General features: G+C 55.2%; 1 protein-coding gene across 2 annotated transcripts in view; it reads right to left on the bottom strand.

The window, feature by feature from the left end:
- Positions 1 to 1,781: 1,781 nt before the first annotated feature.
- The window catches only part of STX8 (syntaxin 8), a 255,090-nt gene continuing 240,725 nt past the window's right edge, over positions 1,782 to 16,146 (bottom strand). For both annotated transcript variants that reach the window (XM_028124955.1, XM_028124957.2), the window contains one exon: positions 1,782 to 1,956. In XM_028124955.1, the coding sequence (XP_027980756.1) occupies positions 1,889 to 1,956 (68 nt within the window). In that variant the 3' untranslated portion in view covers positions 1,782 to 1,888. The remainder of the gene's footprint in view (positions 1,957 to 16,146) is intronic.

The raw sequence follows: 16,146 nt of genomic DNA, 5'->3' as shown, positions 1-16,146 counted from the left end.
GGCAGGAGAGCCTCTTCTCCGGTCCGGCTCACTCTCACGGCCTCCCCAGTCTGCTCCCCGCATGTGGCCAAGAGCGTGCGGTAGAATCCCGGGGCCCCGATCTGGAGACCGCGCGGCCCGACGGGTTCCGTCCTGGGTCAGAACCGGGGGGTATGCTCTGTGCGCGCACGCGCTGCCTCACCGACCCCTCACGGCGACGCCTGGGGGAGCGGTCACACCCAGCCGGCGGTCACAGAGCTGGTCGGCGCTGGGGCAGACCCTGCGGCCACTCCCCGCCTAGCTCGGGCTCTCTGCCTTCTGGGCCACGTCCTGGAACCCTCGTGGTTGAGCAGGGCCAGGTGACTGGTCCCGGCCAGCGAGCTGTGAGCAGAAGCAACGGGTTCACTTCCGAACAGAACATTCCACAGCCGCTGTGAGTGTTCCCGGAGTCCCCCTTTCCTCTGCCAGAGCCCACAGCGGGCATCCCCCCTGGCTGTCCCCCTGGCTCGGGGTCTGCAGTGAGAAGACGGGTCCCACGATGGACAGGCAGCAGGGCCAAGACACCCACGACCGAGACGGTCCCCGGCCATTCGGGTCTGGGCGGCTGTGCGTGCAGCACCTTCCTGTCCGTTCCGGCTGCCATGGGGCAGGGTGCAGGTGTGAAGCCAGGCAGGCCAGGTCCAGGGCCGGACCACCTCGCCGACGGGAAGCAGGCAGGTCCCGGCCGCACGCACACATCACTGGAAGTGGGACCACTCAGGTGGAGTGGGGGCCGGCGGGAGCTTGAAGTGAGCCCACACCACCAGGGAAGAGCTGGTCCCCCCAACCTTCTGCACGATCTGCGACTTACCCGGCCTCTGACTGAGGGCCGGGCCTCTGGAGCCACATCCTCCAGGCACAAGGCCGTCTTGGGTCTCGGGCCCCTAGGACGCGCTGCGCCGGGCGGTGCTGCGACCCTCCCCGTGCCTGTCTCTGCCCCCGGGGGGTCCGGGGGGCAGTCATCCTCAGTATCTGGGAAAATCCAGAGGAGACCCCAGCATTCCCCTCCCACAGGCCCACTCTCTCCTTTTTCCTCAGTGAAACCTCGGGCTTTGGGAACGGCCCCATCACCAACCCTCATTCTTTGCCCCTTCGCCAGAGAGAGCAAAAGCCCGGCCAGCTGGCCGTCCTGCTCTCTCTACACACAGGACAGAGGGCACCCCGGAACCTGAGGCTCCCACGGGCCTGGGGTCCTCTACAGGCCCACCCCACCCGTCTGCCCTTACTCACACGCGTGCGCACACGTGCACTGCCCTCCATTCACACATACGGGGTGCTCAGAGCCGTGTTTCAGGCCGGGAAAATGGGTTTACTGTCACTGAGGAAAGCAGACGGGGGTGCTTCTGGGTCTGAAGGCAGTTCCCAAAGTAGAGTCCGGAAACGTTCCTGCGTAATGGCAGCAAGCCCCGGGAGCGCTGACTTGGGCAGGGGGGCGGGGTGACGGGTGCACATGCAGACACGCGCCATTCCTCCCTGCCTGGACACCCCGGGCCTTGGCTGTTCACTCACTGTCTCCTTTGCGGGCACATGACTTCCCCCAGCAGACGGATGCCTATTAATCTGGTACCCGCCCCCCCAACCAAAGCACACCCAGCACGCTGCAGGGTGGCCAGAACCCATGGGCAGCCATGGAGCACGGCCACTTGAGGCTGGCACCCAAATGACCAGTGCCGAAAGCAAAGGGGTCGCATGGGGCCCACAGCTCCAGGCAGCTCCAGGGCGGCCCTGCTACGTGCCTTTACCGAAGCAACTCGCAGCCGCAGTTCAGAGCTTTGGGGGGATTTATTGAGAGCGGGTTTGTGCACCACGGGGACGCTGGGCTTCTCTCCAGCGCTGCCAGGCTTCACAGCTGGTGGTCCCCTTACTGCCACTAGTTGGTGGGCCAGACGGCCACGACCACAATCGCCACGAGCAGTAGTAAAATCACCATGATCATCCCTGGAAAACAGAAGCACGGGAGAGCGCTTTAGCAGTTCATGCGGGAAGGGCATCATGCAGCCTATGAACTACCTTGGCGGGGGGTGGCGCATGCGGCTCTGTTTTCAGTTTGCATTGATGAAGCATGGAGAAAGCAAAGTGCTTTAGGGTCTGCAAGGAAAGGTTAAATCTAGACTCCATTTTCTCCACTGTCTACATGGTTTTGCCTTTTCTTCTTGAGCCCAAGATACTTAACGTCACTCGTCGGTAAAAGTATCCAATGGAGGGGCGCCTGGGTGGCTCAGTGGGTTAAGTGTCTGCCTTCGGCTCAGGTCATGATCTCCCCCTGTTGGGGTCCCCGCTCAGTGAGGAGCCTGCTTCTCCCTCTCCCTCTGCCCCTCCCCACCGCTCATGCTCTCTTTCTCGCTCTCAAATAAATAAAATCTTTTAAAAAATTTTAAAAAATGTACCCAATGGAGGGATTCCTGCAAAGTCAGCACTGAATAAACATTTGCTCTCTCAAGGATCCCTGTGCTACTGAAGCCCCAAGAGGGAAGCGAGGAGCACATGAGATAAAGCAGGTGAACACGTCTAGGAAGTAACAGGTGAGTCAAATGTGCAGGATGGCGTGGTTGTTTGGCCCCCAGGACTGCCCACCTCAGACGGAGAAGCTGTTTCCGGAAAGGTCAGTCCCGGGAGTTCCACTCCTGATGCTCTTACAGGAAGCCCCTAGCACATTATGGATCTTATTAACTAGATACCCAACTGGCCACATGGGGCTCTTTACATTTCAGTGAATTAAAATCAAATATAGCAGAACGCTCAGTTTCTCGGTTACACTAACCATATCTCAAGTGCTCAAGAGCCCCATGCGGCCAACGGCTACCATGTTGGACGCTGCGATAAGTTCTACCGGACAGAAGTGACGGAAGGTATGGGGCTGGGATTACCCCAGCTGCTCCCCCAGCTTCCACGACGGCGCCTGGAGTGGAGACTCAATGCCCGTTTGTTGAATAAATGGATGAACAGTCACGCAGCGTGTCCTCAACACTTACCCTACCCTTGGACAGCCTCCCACACTGGGAGTTCTGCTCTCCCTTCTTCTGGACTCGGTTTTGTTAAGTTACATTTTTCTGAGAAACTGCCCGCTTTTTCTGAGTGTTCAAAAATACTGGCATAAAACCGTTTATTACGTTCTCTTAGAATTTAAGCACTAGGTTAACCTGTGCCCTTCTTTTTGTCTCTAACACGGCATATTTGGACATTCCTTTTCCTGATCAGCCTTGCCTCAAGGTGGCTCTTTTGATCCTCTCTTCCAAGAACAGGTTCTGACACTGTTGGTCATCTCCCCCTTATTCCCCATTTTAATTTCTGCATCTGTTTTCCTTAGTCCTACGACTCATAGGCTTTCTCTGGATTCACTCTCCTGTTCTTTGAACTAAAAGTCAGCTCATTCATTTTCCATCTTTCTTCTAAGTACTGCCCCTCTAAACCTGCAACTTTTTTTTTTTTTAAAGATTTTAAGTAATCTCTACACCCAATGTGGGGCTCGAACTCATGACCCTGAGATCAAGAGTCGTGCGTTCCATCCACTGAGGCAGCCAGGTGCCCCCGTCTCCAATTTTTGATATGAAATAATTTCACTGTTGTTAGTTTCTAAGTTCTATGTATTTTAAGATTTTGAGCAATTTCTTCTTTGGCCCAACAATTATTCAGAAATGTGTTTTAAAATTTCCAATTATAATGAAATACGCTTATCCAATATATATTTTTTAAAATTTGAGATAATAATACACACACTATATTTTGATGTGAAAATACCTATGATTTCTACGGGTGACAAAGCCATCAGGACTACTAACAATAATGTGGTTCACTGCCTACTTCTTAACTGAAGAAAAGGCTGTATCTCACTCAATTAGAGGCTAGTAGAAATAACAATGCAATTTGCTTTCCCACCCCAGCTCACAGATGCCCTGAATTCCCTTCACAGACCTCCAGGGTTCAATGTAGTTTGAGTAGTGTGTACTTTTTTGTTTTTTTAAGATTTATTTATTGGGTGCCTTGGTGGCTCAGTCGATTAAGCGTCTGCCTTTGGCTCGGGTCATGAGCTCAGGGTCCTGGGATCGAGCCCTGCATCGGGCTCCCTGCTCAGCGGGGAGTCTGCTTCTCCTTCTGCCTCTGACCCTCCTCCCCGAGTGTGCTCGCTCTCTCTCAAATAAATAAAATCTTAAAAAAAATAAAAAATAAAGATTTATTTACTTGAGAGAGAAAGAGAGAGTGTGGGGGGGGGAGGGACAGAGGGAGAGATTCTCAAGCAGACTCCCTGCTGAGCGCAGAGCCGGACGCAGGGCTGGATCTCAAGAACATGAGATCACAACCTGAGCCAAAACCAAGAGTGGGGCACTCAACCGACTGAGCCACCCAGGTGCCCCACGTAGCATGCTCTTCAAACTCAACCCTCGTAAAGCACAGCACGGGCACAGTGTCAAATATTAAGAAGGGACATAAAAATATATTTCCCTGTGACAGTGGATGATTTTTTTCTAACACCCCCTGTTTCTCTGCTGACCTGACCTTTCACGAGTACCCCCTCTCGGGACCTACGATTTCTCCCCAACTTCACATGGACAGTAACCCAAGCCCCTCCATCAGGACTCGGCAAACTGTGGCCTCTTGGGCCAAATCTGGCTGTTGGCCTGTTTTCGTACAACCCCTGAGCCAAGAATGGTTTGTACATTTTTAAGGGTTGTCAAAAGAGACAAAGGAGAAGATGTGACGCGCTGTCTGTGGTCTGCAAAGCCTAAACTATTTACTATCCGGTCTTTCACAGAAGTGTGCAGATCCCTGCTCTACATCACTCTGGCCGGTAATGACCCAGCTGTAGCCCCAATTCATCCACGTAGGCTCTGGTTTCCAGCTCTCTCTCCATTCCTCTCCTCTGGGGATTTTCTCTCCTCCTTGTAAATTCAGCTACGCATCAGCATTTGAGGGGCAAGGCTGGGATATTTTATCTCCCATTTCAAGACGTGTGTAGTAAGGTGCGCACGTCTGTGTGCGGGTGAACATTATCTCAGTCCATCTTCCGGCCAGAACCAGAACATATCTCCTCTTCATTCACTTCTGCCTCCAGAAACATCTTCAGGTTGACCAAAAGCTCTCCCTGGGCATGAATCCCACGACTGGGCTTAGCATCAGGGACGCAGCATGGAACTGGAGGATGCAGATGGACTGAGGAGTGTTGGGGGGCACCTGCTAGCACTCCAGAGCACAGGGTAACCCCAAAGACAAGGGGTAAGCCTGGGTGATGAGAAAAGACAGGAGACGAGGCGTGATGTTTCAGTTACTGCTGCTCAGGCAGGATCGGAGCTGGGGGAGCGCTTGGGGCGGCGAGACTGGTTGCGCAGCGGGGGTCCGGGACTGGGGGGCAGGGGGGAAGGGGACGGTCGAAGGAGAGGCCGACCCAGGGACCCTGAGATTCACAGCGGGTGGTGACAAGCACAGCGCAACGAGACAGGAGCAAGGAGATGGAGGACAGTGACTGGCTGGGAAGAAGAAACCACACGCCCGGTTTGAGCTCGCACACAATCCCAGGGAAGGGGCCTCCACGAGCCAGTGGCTACCTCCACCCCCTTCCTGGGCCACGGCGGCGCGCCCACCTGCTGCCTGCTCTGCCCAATCTGTTCCCCGCAACTGAGCCGGAGTGTAAACCAGATCAGGTTACTGGCTACCTTGCAACTCTCAGAGGGCTTGGCTGAAATCCAAACTCTACGGGGGCCTCGAAGGCCCCCCGCATGATCTGGGTCCCGCTACCCCGGCAGCCATGCTCTGCACCTGGGCTCCAGCCATCCAGTCTTCGGCCTTGGGTTATGCCCCTTCCTGTCCACCCCCCTTGGCCTACTTGCTCTCTACTCCTCCCCCAGAACCCAGCATCAATGTCACTTCCTCAAGGACCTCCTCCCTGGCCTCCCATGAACTGTGCTCGGGCTGTCCCTCCGATGTGCCCGCAGTGCCCCTTCTTCAATCACGATTTAGGTGCTCAGACGCTGTCTCCACCACTGGCACATGAGGGTCCGAGCCGGGGGCTGAGCCTGTCCAGCTCACCGCCACATCCCCCGTACCTAGAACAGAGCCTCACCCACAGAAGAGGCATGGACCATTTGCTGGGTGTTTTTTATATAAATACATAAATGTACTGACTATCTGGAAGGGACGAGAAGAACCAATAAGAAAGACAAAGCAGGAACAGTCAACAGAGAGAGAAGCTGAGAACGTGCATCAAGGATGCCAAAGGGAGAGAAGATTCAAAAGGCGGTCAGTGCCAATTGACAGACGCCAGGAGGCCAGGCAGAAGCTTCTGGGCTGGGAGTCCTTTAATGGGACAGTTCAGCTTGCAGGGTGGGTGGGCCTCCTGGAACTATTATTAATACAGCAATTCCTCCGTAAGCTGGTAATGATTCTATCGCAGAAAACTGCAAGTCACACACTGCATGGGAGCAAATGGGGGCCCTCTGGCCATGACACTTTCACCAGGTTTCGGTAAATGGGGTGCACGGACGGTCAAGTGAGGAAGTCATCTTGAGATGGCAAGTGACCGTGACAAGCCAAGGCCAGCACAGCCTTCGGGATTCTCCTGGTCAAAGAGTAGGTGTTCACATACCTTACCACAGGGCAACACTTTCTCTTTAAGAGTCTGGCCTTCTTGGAGCCAGGCCCTGGCTCTGGCACCTTCTTTGAATGGAGTCTCTCTTCTCTTAAGGATGTTTCGGGAAGAGTGACCAAGGCTCGTACTGAAGCCACTGAATTCCGTGCCAGGCATGGAATACGCGCGCGCCCCAGGTGGGACAGCGGGCACATCGCCTTGCTCCCTGACTTTCTCAGCCGCGGACAGCTCCCCGTGTCACCTGGGAGGGAAAGCTCCGGAACTGGGGAGCCCAAGAGCCAGCCCAGGAATCCAGGTGGGACCCACCCCCACTCCATCTCATCCCCTTTCTCTGCACCCGCGGGGCCTGTGCAGGGGGGATCCTGGTCCCTGATACAAAGCGGGGCTTATTAGGGACGGGGGGCCCCAGGCTCGTTGGGGCTGAAAAACGGGAACACAGAGTTTCAACTCGGTTTTCTTCTCTTCTCTTTTCTTTTTCCTCCCTCATTCCCCGCTTTGCACTTTGTATGGTGGAAACTTAGATAGAGACAAAAGTGGACAGGAGGGCGTAATGCACCGTGATGCACAAGGATCGATTCGCGGCTAGTCTGGTGTTACCTGTGCCCTCCCCTGCGCCGTGGATTCTCTTGGAGTGAACCTCACACATACTTCCTCTCCCGCTATGTTGGTGTGGATCACTCACAGATAAAGCATCATTAACACAAAAAAGTCACCACCACACAGAAGTGCGGACGATTTGCCTTTTCTTCAAGACAGAGGCAGGGAAGAGCCTCCAGCCCTTGAGACACAGGAAAGTGGCTCTGGCCTAGAGGTCGCAGGACACCACATGGCTGGAGGTAATAGTATTGTCACGAGAGAGAGAGAGAGAGAGAGAGAGAGAGAGAGAGAGAGAGAGAGAGAGAGAGAGAACTTCTTTCTTTTGCCTCTGAGTAGTGAGTAAACCTCAGGGGGTCTGCTCATCTATCCCCCAACTAAGGAAATGTTTGACATTTCAGAACAGGGAAAGACAGTTGAACTTCTGGGAACCTGCCAACTTCTTGAACAATGAAGGCTCTCTGCCCCCAGCCCCAGCACAGAAACACCTGGCGAGGCTCCTGAACACGGGACCCTTCCCGCCACGCTTCGCTCGGCTCCGCGCACTGCTGGGCAAGGCACACACACCCACGTGCCCTGTGCAGGGGCAGGCTCGGAGAACCGGAGGCCCAGGCATGGAAAAAAAATGGCCATTGCCTTTGGTCAGTTTACCAGATGGGGATTACTCAACCCCTTACAATATTTACAAGTCCAGCTCATGGCAATTAAAAAAAGATGTAAGAAAACAAACTCCTTTTCGGACTGGGAAGGGACACGGTTCTCTCTGGAACAGTGCTGTGTTTTCTGAAGATTGTTTATCGGGATTAATGGCCCATATTTTTTCCAGTGAAACACTGGAAACCTGCAAATTAATGCAATGCATCTGGCACAGTTGAGCATAGGTAACGGCTCTTGGTGCTTACAGGGGAGGGAGGCGAGGGGAAGGAGGAGGGGGGAGGGGAGGAACACGGACTCTGTCTCTTCTTGGGCAAGTGAGGGCGGACCTCAGCATAGCCCTCAGCTGTAGGGGATGAGGAGCTAAGCGCTAAGCGCAGGGGGGGCAGAGGGGTGACAGGGTAGCAGGGAGGCGGATGCAAAAGGCGATGTTATCTGAAGTCTCCTGATCTGGTTTTGCTTATCACAGGCTGCCTGTGATTGTCCCTGGTGTACCTACACTGTTAGCACCCGCGATCACCGCCAGAGCTCCACGGCAGACATTTAGGAAAGACTCCCACGGCTGGCTGGGCTTTTTCCAGTTGTGCCTGTTGACAAGTGACATTTGCTTATGCATTAACCAGTGGGTTCTCCCTGATCAAACAGATTTCTTGCAACAGACTCCCTGAGCTGAGGTGGGGGATGAGCAGGAGAAAAGACAAAACTGGAATATTTGTTTTCCAAAGTTCATGTAAATGTTCCCTTTAATCCCATTACTGGGCAAATAAGCTAAGAAAAGAGTAGATGCCTAGCAGAGAAGGTGAGCATATTTATATTCTGAGTCTTGGGCCGGAGGGTGCAGAACAGCGGGTGCCCCTGAGACCCCCACGCAGGAGCTGGGTGCAAGGCGGCGCGGGGTGGGCCCCCCCCCCCGCAGCCTTCCTGCCCCCAGCCTGAAGCTCAGGTGACTCGGGAAAGGGGCATGGACAGCCTCACCCCTCCCCTGCAGCCCCTCCCTCACGCCACAGTTCTGCAAACAGTGCTTTCCCTAAAAAATCGAGCACAAGTCTTCTCTGATGTTCTGACTTTGGTTCTGTTCTCACCTGGCACTCAACCCACCCCTGGGCTTTCTGCTCTCCATTGGAGGGTGAGCCCTCCTGGGTAGCTCTGGGGGGCTCCGTCCCCACAACAGACCTCCTGGCCCCCCTCTTCCCCATCACCCTCCGCAGGGCCACAGCCTGGGACCCTCTGCTTGGACCCCGCTTCCTCACTGCCCCTGGAGCCAGAGACACTCATCCTCCATCCTTCAAAGCCTGCATCAGTTACTAATATTCCTTCCCTTAGGCCGGATTATCCGCAACCACAGGGATCCTGCCAGGTCTGATGTGGTGGCAGGGGCACTGGTCTGGGGAGTCAGGGAGGCCCGACCTCCATTCCTTCACAGTCAGTTCAATTCCACCATCTGTAAAAGCCCCGAAATACCGACTTCCTAGGGGTGCGGGGAGGATTCGGTAAGATGAGGTGTGGGAGGCTCCCAGGGCAAATCTGGCGCACCACAAAGGGCAGCACGGATGACAGTAATTACTCCTGCTTGTGGGACCCGAGGCCCAAGAAGGGAGCCCACGTGTCTGCACGCAGGTGCTGCACAGCGTCCCGGACAGAGCCAGGCTCACGGCCTAACGACAGAACTCAGATGCCATTCCTCCCCGAAGGGAAGGGAGAGGAGCAGAGCCGGAGGGAACCCCCGCGTGGCACTCTGTTCAGACACGGAGCCCGGTTCCAGCTGCGGCCCGGCTGTGATGATGGGTATCCAGGAAAGGTTGGAAGTTCAGGGCAGAATATCTGGCAGCCCTTTCGGTCATCAGCCGCAGGAAGGGCAGCTGGGCTGGGCGCGGGCTGGTTGTGGCGGGAAGGCGAGCAGAACCAGCCGAGGGGACGCCAGGTGACGGGAGCAGTGGGCTCCAGGGTGGGGTGCAGAGGGGGGCCCCGCAACAGAGGCCAGGTCAGAGGGGAGGCCGCGCCGAGGCTGGGATCACGGGCAGGTGGACTTGGAGAAGCACAAAGCAAACCCAAGGGGAACCTAGGAAGCCTGACTCTGAAGTCGCGCCCGGCCCTGGAAGCCAGTCAGCCCCGCGGAGGGACGCCGGGCACCCCAGCAGCGCCAGCCCAAAGTATCACAAGTAACAGCACTGCAGCGAGAACGGAAGGAACAGAGGAAGGGCTGCCGCTGTGCCGCGAGACGTACGCGGGCTCAGGACGTGCCATGCTCCCACCCCATGCTGTTCCCACCAGAGCAGTGCCCCCTGGTTTGTAGGTGAGGAAGTGGGGGCTCAGGGGTTAGCCCCGCCGGCCCTTACGAGAGCCCCAGGAAGGCCGTAGGCCAACAGCAGGGCTGGCTCCGGGCCACGTTCCCTGGGAGGGAGCCCCACGAGGCTGGGCCCAGCAGGCGAGCAGGCTCAGGAGGGGACCCAACCGGGGCGACAGTGGGAGGCCGTGTCTGTGACGCCAAGTGACGGACCCCTCAAAGAAACACGCAAGAAGGGGCACCCGGGTGGCTCAGTTGGTTAAGCGACTGCCTTTAGCTCAGGTCATGATCCCGGGGTCCCGGGATCGAGTCCCGCGTCGGGCTCCCTGCTCAGCGGGGAGTCTGCTTCTCCCTCTGACCCTCCCCCAGGTCGTGTTCTCATTCTCTCTGTCTCTCTCTCTCAAATAAATAAAAGCTTAAAAAAAAAAAAAAAAAGACACACAAGAAGGCAAAGGATCGGCCCAGAATCAGCCTGTGCTTTGGTTCTGATCGAAAACCAAGAAAATTTAGATGAAACAGATCTTAGCGTTGCTTTGGCATTTACATCGCCCCGAGTGTTTGTCTCTGCCTTTGGACAGGATCACGGCCCCGGGACAAGCACACGTGACCAAACCCTGGCTCCCGTGGGAAGGCCAACCTTCCTGAAGGTGCTGTGCTCTTGTCTGGAGGGGCTCTGGAAGGGGCAAGGCCCGTGCCCCCCGAGGAGGCCTGTGCGGGGTCTGTGCTGGGGTGATGTGGCGAGGACAGAGGGACACCTTCCTCACCCTGCCCTCTGAGGTTCCAGGCCCCACCTGGGGACCACCATCTCCCCGGTTCCGGGGCTGCCACCCCATCGCGATGCGAATGAGAGGCAAGCTTCCACATCCACAGAGAAGCTGGAAGAAAGTCAACTCTGGAGAGAAGGCGGGAGACTGGGGGAAAGGAGGATGGCGTGGGGAGACATCTGGGGGCCAGAGAGACTGAGCGGCCTCAGCAGGAAGCAGGAATTGGGGAAGGTGGCCTGACAGGAGTGGGGGATGGGACGAAAAGAGGGGCTTGCCTGAAACAGGAAATTGAAAGGAATTAAGCCGTAAGAGCGGGGGTGGGCGAGGAGTGGGATGCAGGCCTAAGGGAAAGGCAGGCTCCCGGGCTCTGGGCTCCAGGGACCAGGCCCCTGCCTCTCCGGGCGTCCGGTGGCTCTGTCACAGCCACGAGGCCCCCGTGAGGCCAAGCCCTGACGCTCGGTCTTTGGAGACGGGACAGGACAGTGCGTCTCACCAGCCAGGGCAGATCGTGTTGCAACCGAGGGGTCAGACCTGTGGGTCAAGCCGTTCTGATGGGCAGCCAACCCCGGGCAGGCCTGGCCCCCGGGTAAGGGTCTGGCCAAGAGAGTTAGATTTTACCACAGCAGCACGGTCCGATGGGTGCAAAGACACGCATGTGGCTCTTCGCGGGCCTCCCAGTCTCAAGAGAGGGACAGAAAATCAACCAGCCCCGCCTCCACAAAACAAAACAAAAACACTCTGCAGACGATAGGGCTCCTTGGAGGGAGTATGTAAAAACTCGGCCATTCCTGTTGCTTCCTGCACAGAAAAGTGCTGACGAGTTCCTAGGCCCCATCTGTGTTCTTAAAGTGTTACTCATTTCCCTTCCCCGAAGTACGTTCAGTCCAGCAAATCACCACAATTCAACAGCAGAACTCCATTGTAAATAGATGATCCTTCATATCGACCATCAAAAGCAGCTTATTAGGAGTTGTCAAGTCAATAATTTAATGCCAATTCCCTGGCGCATCAATATTTGCTAAGAAATATCCCCTAGTTGTGCTGCGTGCTCCCCCTGGGAAAGCGAGGCTGTCTGGAATCTGGCAGAAATTCAAGTGTCTTTGAAAAGACAGTCAGGAACTCTGTTATGGATATCTTGTTTTGACAATTCCCTCTTGACTAAGTGTCAAAAGATTTCTGGATGGCTCCAGTCAGGCTATGGATTCACCATTACGAACCCCTCCGTTTGCGCTGTTTGCGCTAACAAACATCACCTGGCATCAATTAGGGAGACCGGGCAAGGCGAAAGGAAGAAGCCGCCTGCCAAAGTTCTACGTCAGGTACAGAAAGAGAGGGCATGGAGGTACGGCCATCAAGGGGATACTTTTTCAATACATCAGATGCTTATCCCTCAGATTTTTTTTTTTTTTTCCTAAAGCAAATCATTTGCCCGAGATGCAGAAGCCCACTGGGTGGTATACTGAACGGAGGCTCTGAGTTCTAAACCCCAGGAGAACATCTTCCCGGGAGGGGGGGTGGGGGCAGCAGCTATGTGTCTGTCCAGCTTGACCCTGCCATTGGCACAGCTGGTGGGCCCAGCGGCCAAGCCCACGTGAGGCCACCACCGGGCTCTCTTCCCCAGGAATTGCGACGTTCGGACTGAGTGGAGTTGGGGCTCGGTCGCCGTAACGGGGACACTCTGGAGGGGTGGCCAAGGAGATGGGCCTGGAGGTCCCCGGACGTGCCGTGGTTCCGCGTCTTCCTGGCTCAGTTATCCCTTGGATTCTCACAAGTCACCCGATATCATGCAAACAAATAACACGTTCTTCAACCTAAACGAGCCAGAGCCCTTTCCTCTCACTTGTAACCGAGACCTTTCAGTGAAGAGATCAGCAGCAAAAATAACTATTTGTCTGCAATTATTTGGGAAAATGGAAGGGCGACGCAAGGATGGTTTCGCTTTACTGTACGGCGTTGAAAGAGCATCGGGCCGAGGTGCCATCGAAATAACCTCGCCAGCAAGAGGCCTTCTCAGACACTCTCTCGCAGTCACGCCTCCAATGATGTCACAGATATTCTTGGGGTAATGCTAGAGATGCTATCCTGAAGAGTCAAAGTGAACAGGAGATGCACTCGGATTCTGGGGCAAGAGGTTACTGGGAGCAGAAGTTGGGGCAGGAGAGCCCCCCGCCTGTAAACAAGGCGAACGAGAACCCCTCGGATGGGGTGAGCGAGTTGCTTATATACATCACGTACATTACATATTGAGGTGCTCGGTAAATGTTCAATCAACAAGGGAACAGGAGGTCCCCACTCCTGCTGTGGTTAGGGAAGCAAAAACAGTATTGAGAGCCTCTGGATTCGGCATCTCTACAATGGGTTTTGATTTATTTATCTTTTTAAAAGAATTTTATTTCTTTATTTGAGAGAAAGAAGAGAGCATGGCAGGGGGCAGAGAGAGAGGGAGAAGCAGACTCCCCACCGAGCAGGGAGCCTGACGTGGGGCATTGTGTGTGCACTCATGCGTGCCGGGGGGTACAGTGGGTAAGGACAAAGACCAAAATAAGTAAATTACATAGTGTACTTGAAGGTGCAAAGGGCTACAGAGAAGAACAAAGCTTATCTCTTCCCGTTGTGATTGCTAGCTGGTAGCTCAGAGGCACAGATCCCCCCTCCCTCCGGTTCTGGGGGCAAAAGCGGGAGGGAGTGCCAGTGCTTTCCAGAAACCGGCCATCCCACAGTGGGATCTGGAAATGCATTGCAGGTAAGATGTGGGTGCCTTCCTACGTGGCATCAGGAAACGGCCATCCGTGAACGCTAGTAATACATAAGGTCAGCAATAACACATGACGAAAGTCGGCTGGAATGACGGGTGACGTCGTGACAAGTGGAAACAGAAAGGGGACTTATTCTGGAGTGCTGAAAAAGGCGGGCCGGCGAGGCAGACCTTGTCAGTGGGTCGCCGGCACTTTCCAGGACGAGCTCCCCACACGGCCTGTTCTGACAGCTCTGTGCCCAAATGAACAGTGTGCTTCAGAAACAGATGGCTGCTGTCCTTTTTTGGGGGGGGTTCACTTTAGAGGGGCGCTGGCCCCCGCTGCTTGCTGAAATCTAGAGGAAGCCAAGCTCTGGTGGCAGAAGGAGGAGAAGGGGGTAGGCACCAGGTGTCACCAGAAGTTTGGAAGAATCGGGGTGAATGCATTTCAGGGGGATCGCCAGTACCACTTCTGGGGCATCAGGCGGACAGCCACTCTGTCAACCCCGAGGCCGCACCTGCCCCCCCAACCTCAGCATTCCTTTGGCCTCCGAGGTGACACGGGCCCCGGACAACCAAGAGCCACAGAGGAGAAACGTGACCGGTAAGAGCCGTGGGAGGAAGAAGAAATAAAGGCTGGAGAAAGCTGCCCGACACAGTCCTTTCCTTGGAAGAGCAAAGTCTTTTCCCGAAGAGCCAGAACATACGTCATGATCCCTCAGGTTGGCCGCGGAGCCTGCCTCACACCATGGCTCTGGCGTCTGGGGAAGGGACCCCATCCTCTGCACCTAAAATCGGGGGGGACACTAGCCCTTAGCTCCCAGAGCTGCCACGGAGATGAAATGAGGTAGGACGCTCCATGCTGAGCACGCTCCCTGGCCCGTGGCACTTTCTCAACTGACATCAGCTGCCGTGACTCCTGCCGGAAATTGTTCTGGCTACAAAAGAGGCCTTCACAATCTGTACTCTTTGGACAGAAGACGCTTCGGTCTGCGCCCTATCCACAAGTCCCTCTGGTCGCCAACACTGCCACAACCTCCCACTAGACAACACCAACACCAGGAGGAAAGGGGACCCCTGAGGAGGACGGGACTACCCTCCCTCACTTTTCAAACACTCTAGCACCAAACACAGCTCGTGCAAAATTCCCCAACAGCCTGGATGCCCATATGTATGAAAATGCCCACCTTAAGCAGCAGCTCTTTCTGCCCACGGATCCTCTCTCTGCGCTTTAATAAAACCACCATTTTGCACCAAAGACGGCTCAAGAATTCTTTCTTGGCCGTCGGCTCCAGATCTTGCCCCACCGAACCTCACCTATATTCCAAAGCTACATCATATGGCGCCCGAACGTGGGGCTTTGAGTCTTTCCACCTGGACTCTGAGCCATGATGCAAATTTGGTGAATACATTCTCTCGCCCGCGTCGGGCTCTACGCTCAGCATGGAGTCTGCTTGAGAGTCTCTCTCCCTCTCCCTCTGCCCCTCCCCCTGCTTCTGCATGCGCTCTCTTGCCCTCTCTCTCAAATAAATAAAACCTTTTTAAAAAAATACCCATATTAAGAGCATTTCTATAAAATGCGGTTCCTAACTGCCCTCAGAAGGGACCTGTATCTTCTACCCGGAGTGCCCCGATGGTCTCCTCTTTGGGCCCTGAGCTGCTCCCTTAAGGACATCGCTAGAGGGAGATGCTTGGCTGCAGGGACAAGAGTGAACACCACCCGGCCCACCATCAGTGGCAGGAAGAAGGCCGTCAAGAGTTGTGGGCCTCATGGGCATCACAAGATGGGTGGAGCGAGAAGCACAGAGAGACCCAGAGGCTGCTTGGCCCTGGGTCTTCCAAAATGGGCCTCTTACCAGAAGCCACATCAGGGCTCGCAGTGTGCTCGGGGAAGTGTGCAGGATCTATAGGGCCAGGCAGGTCACGGAGCCCTCACCCCAAACACCGTGGGGTGAAGGGGCCTCCTCCCTCAGCAGGGCAATCTGGAGTGACGCCACCTCCATTCATGCTATTCTTGAATGCTTTTTCCCAGCCCCAGAGACGTCCTTCCATGGCCAGTGAACCATCCAAGGATCCATATAACTTGACCTTTGCAGAGGGTGGTTGCCACTTTCAGAGTGTTCCTAAGTGAAAACGTGGACCCAGAACTGGTGCCTCTCCAAACCCCTGTGTGGCTCTGAGCTACAGACCCTGAGGAGCCCAGATTCAATGATGGCCGCCTATGAGCCAACTGAAAACAAATGGACGAGACCCTGAGCCAGACGTTCTAGAATATCGCCAGCCTAAAAAGTGTTAAGCAAGGATTCTGTTGGCAAGACGGATGAACAGAGAAGTACTTGAGGCCCAAGGATTCAGAGCGGAAAATAGGGGAAATCTGCCTGGGGTGCCGTCCGTAAGAAAGGGGGCTTACGTCACTTTCGGGGATAAGGCGACCTAAGGAGAAGCCCTCCTCTCTCTTCCCCTGAAGGTGGTCAGTGTGGAAGGAGATACAGTCCAAGAAAGGCCATCTTGATAACAG

Source organism: Eumetopias jubatus, unplaced genomic scaffold (assembly GCF_037043125.1).
Source record: "Eumetopias jubatus isolate StellerSeaLion01/CBP00866 unplaced genomic scaffold, mEumJub1_p1.0 scaffold_10, whole genome shotgun sequence".
Classification (NCBI taxonomy): domain Eukaryota; kingdom Metazoa; phylum Chordata; class Mammalia; order Carnivora; family Otariidae; genus Eumetopias; species Eumetopias jubatus.
This window is presented reverse-complemented; position numbering and strand designations above follow the sequence as displayed.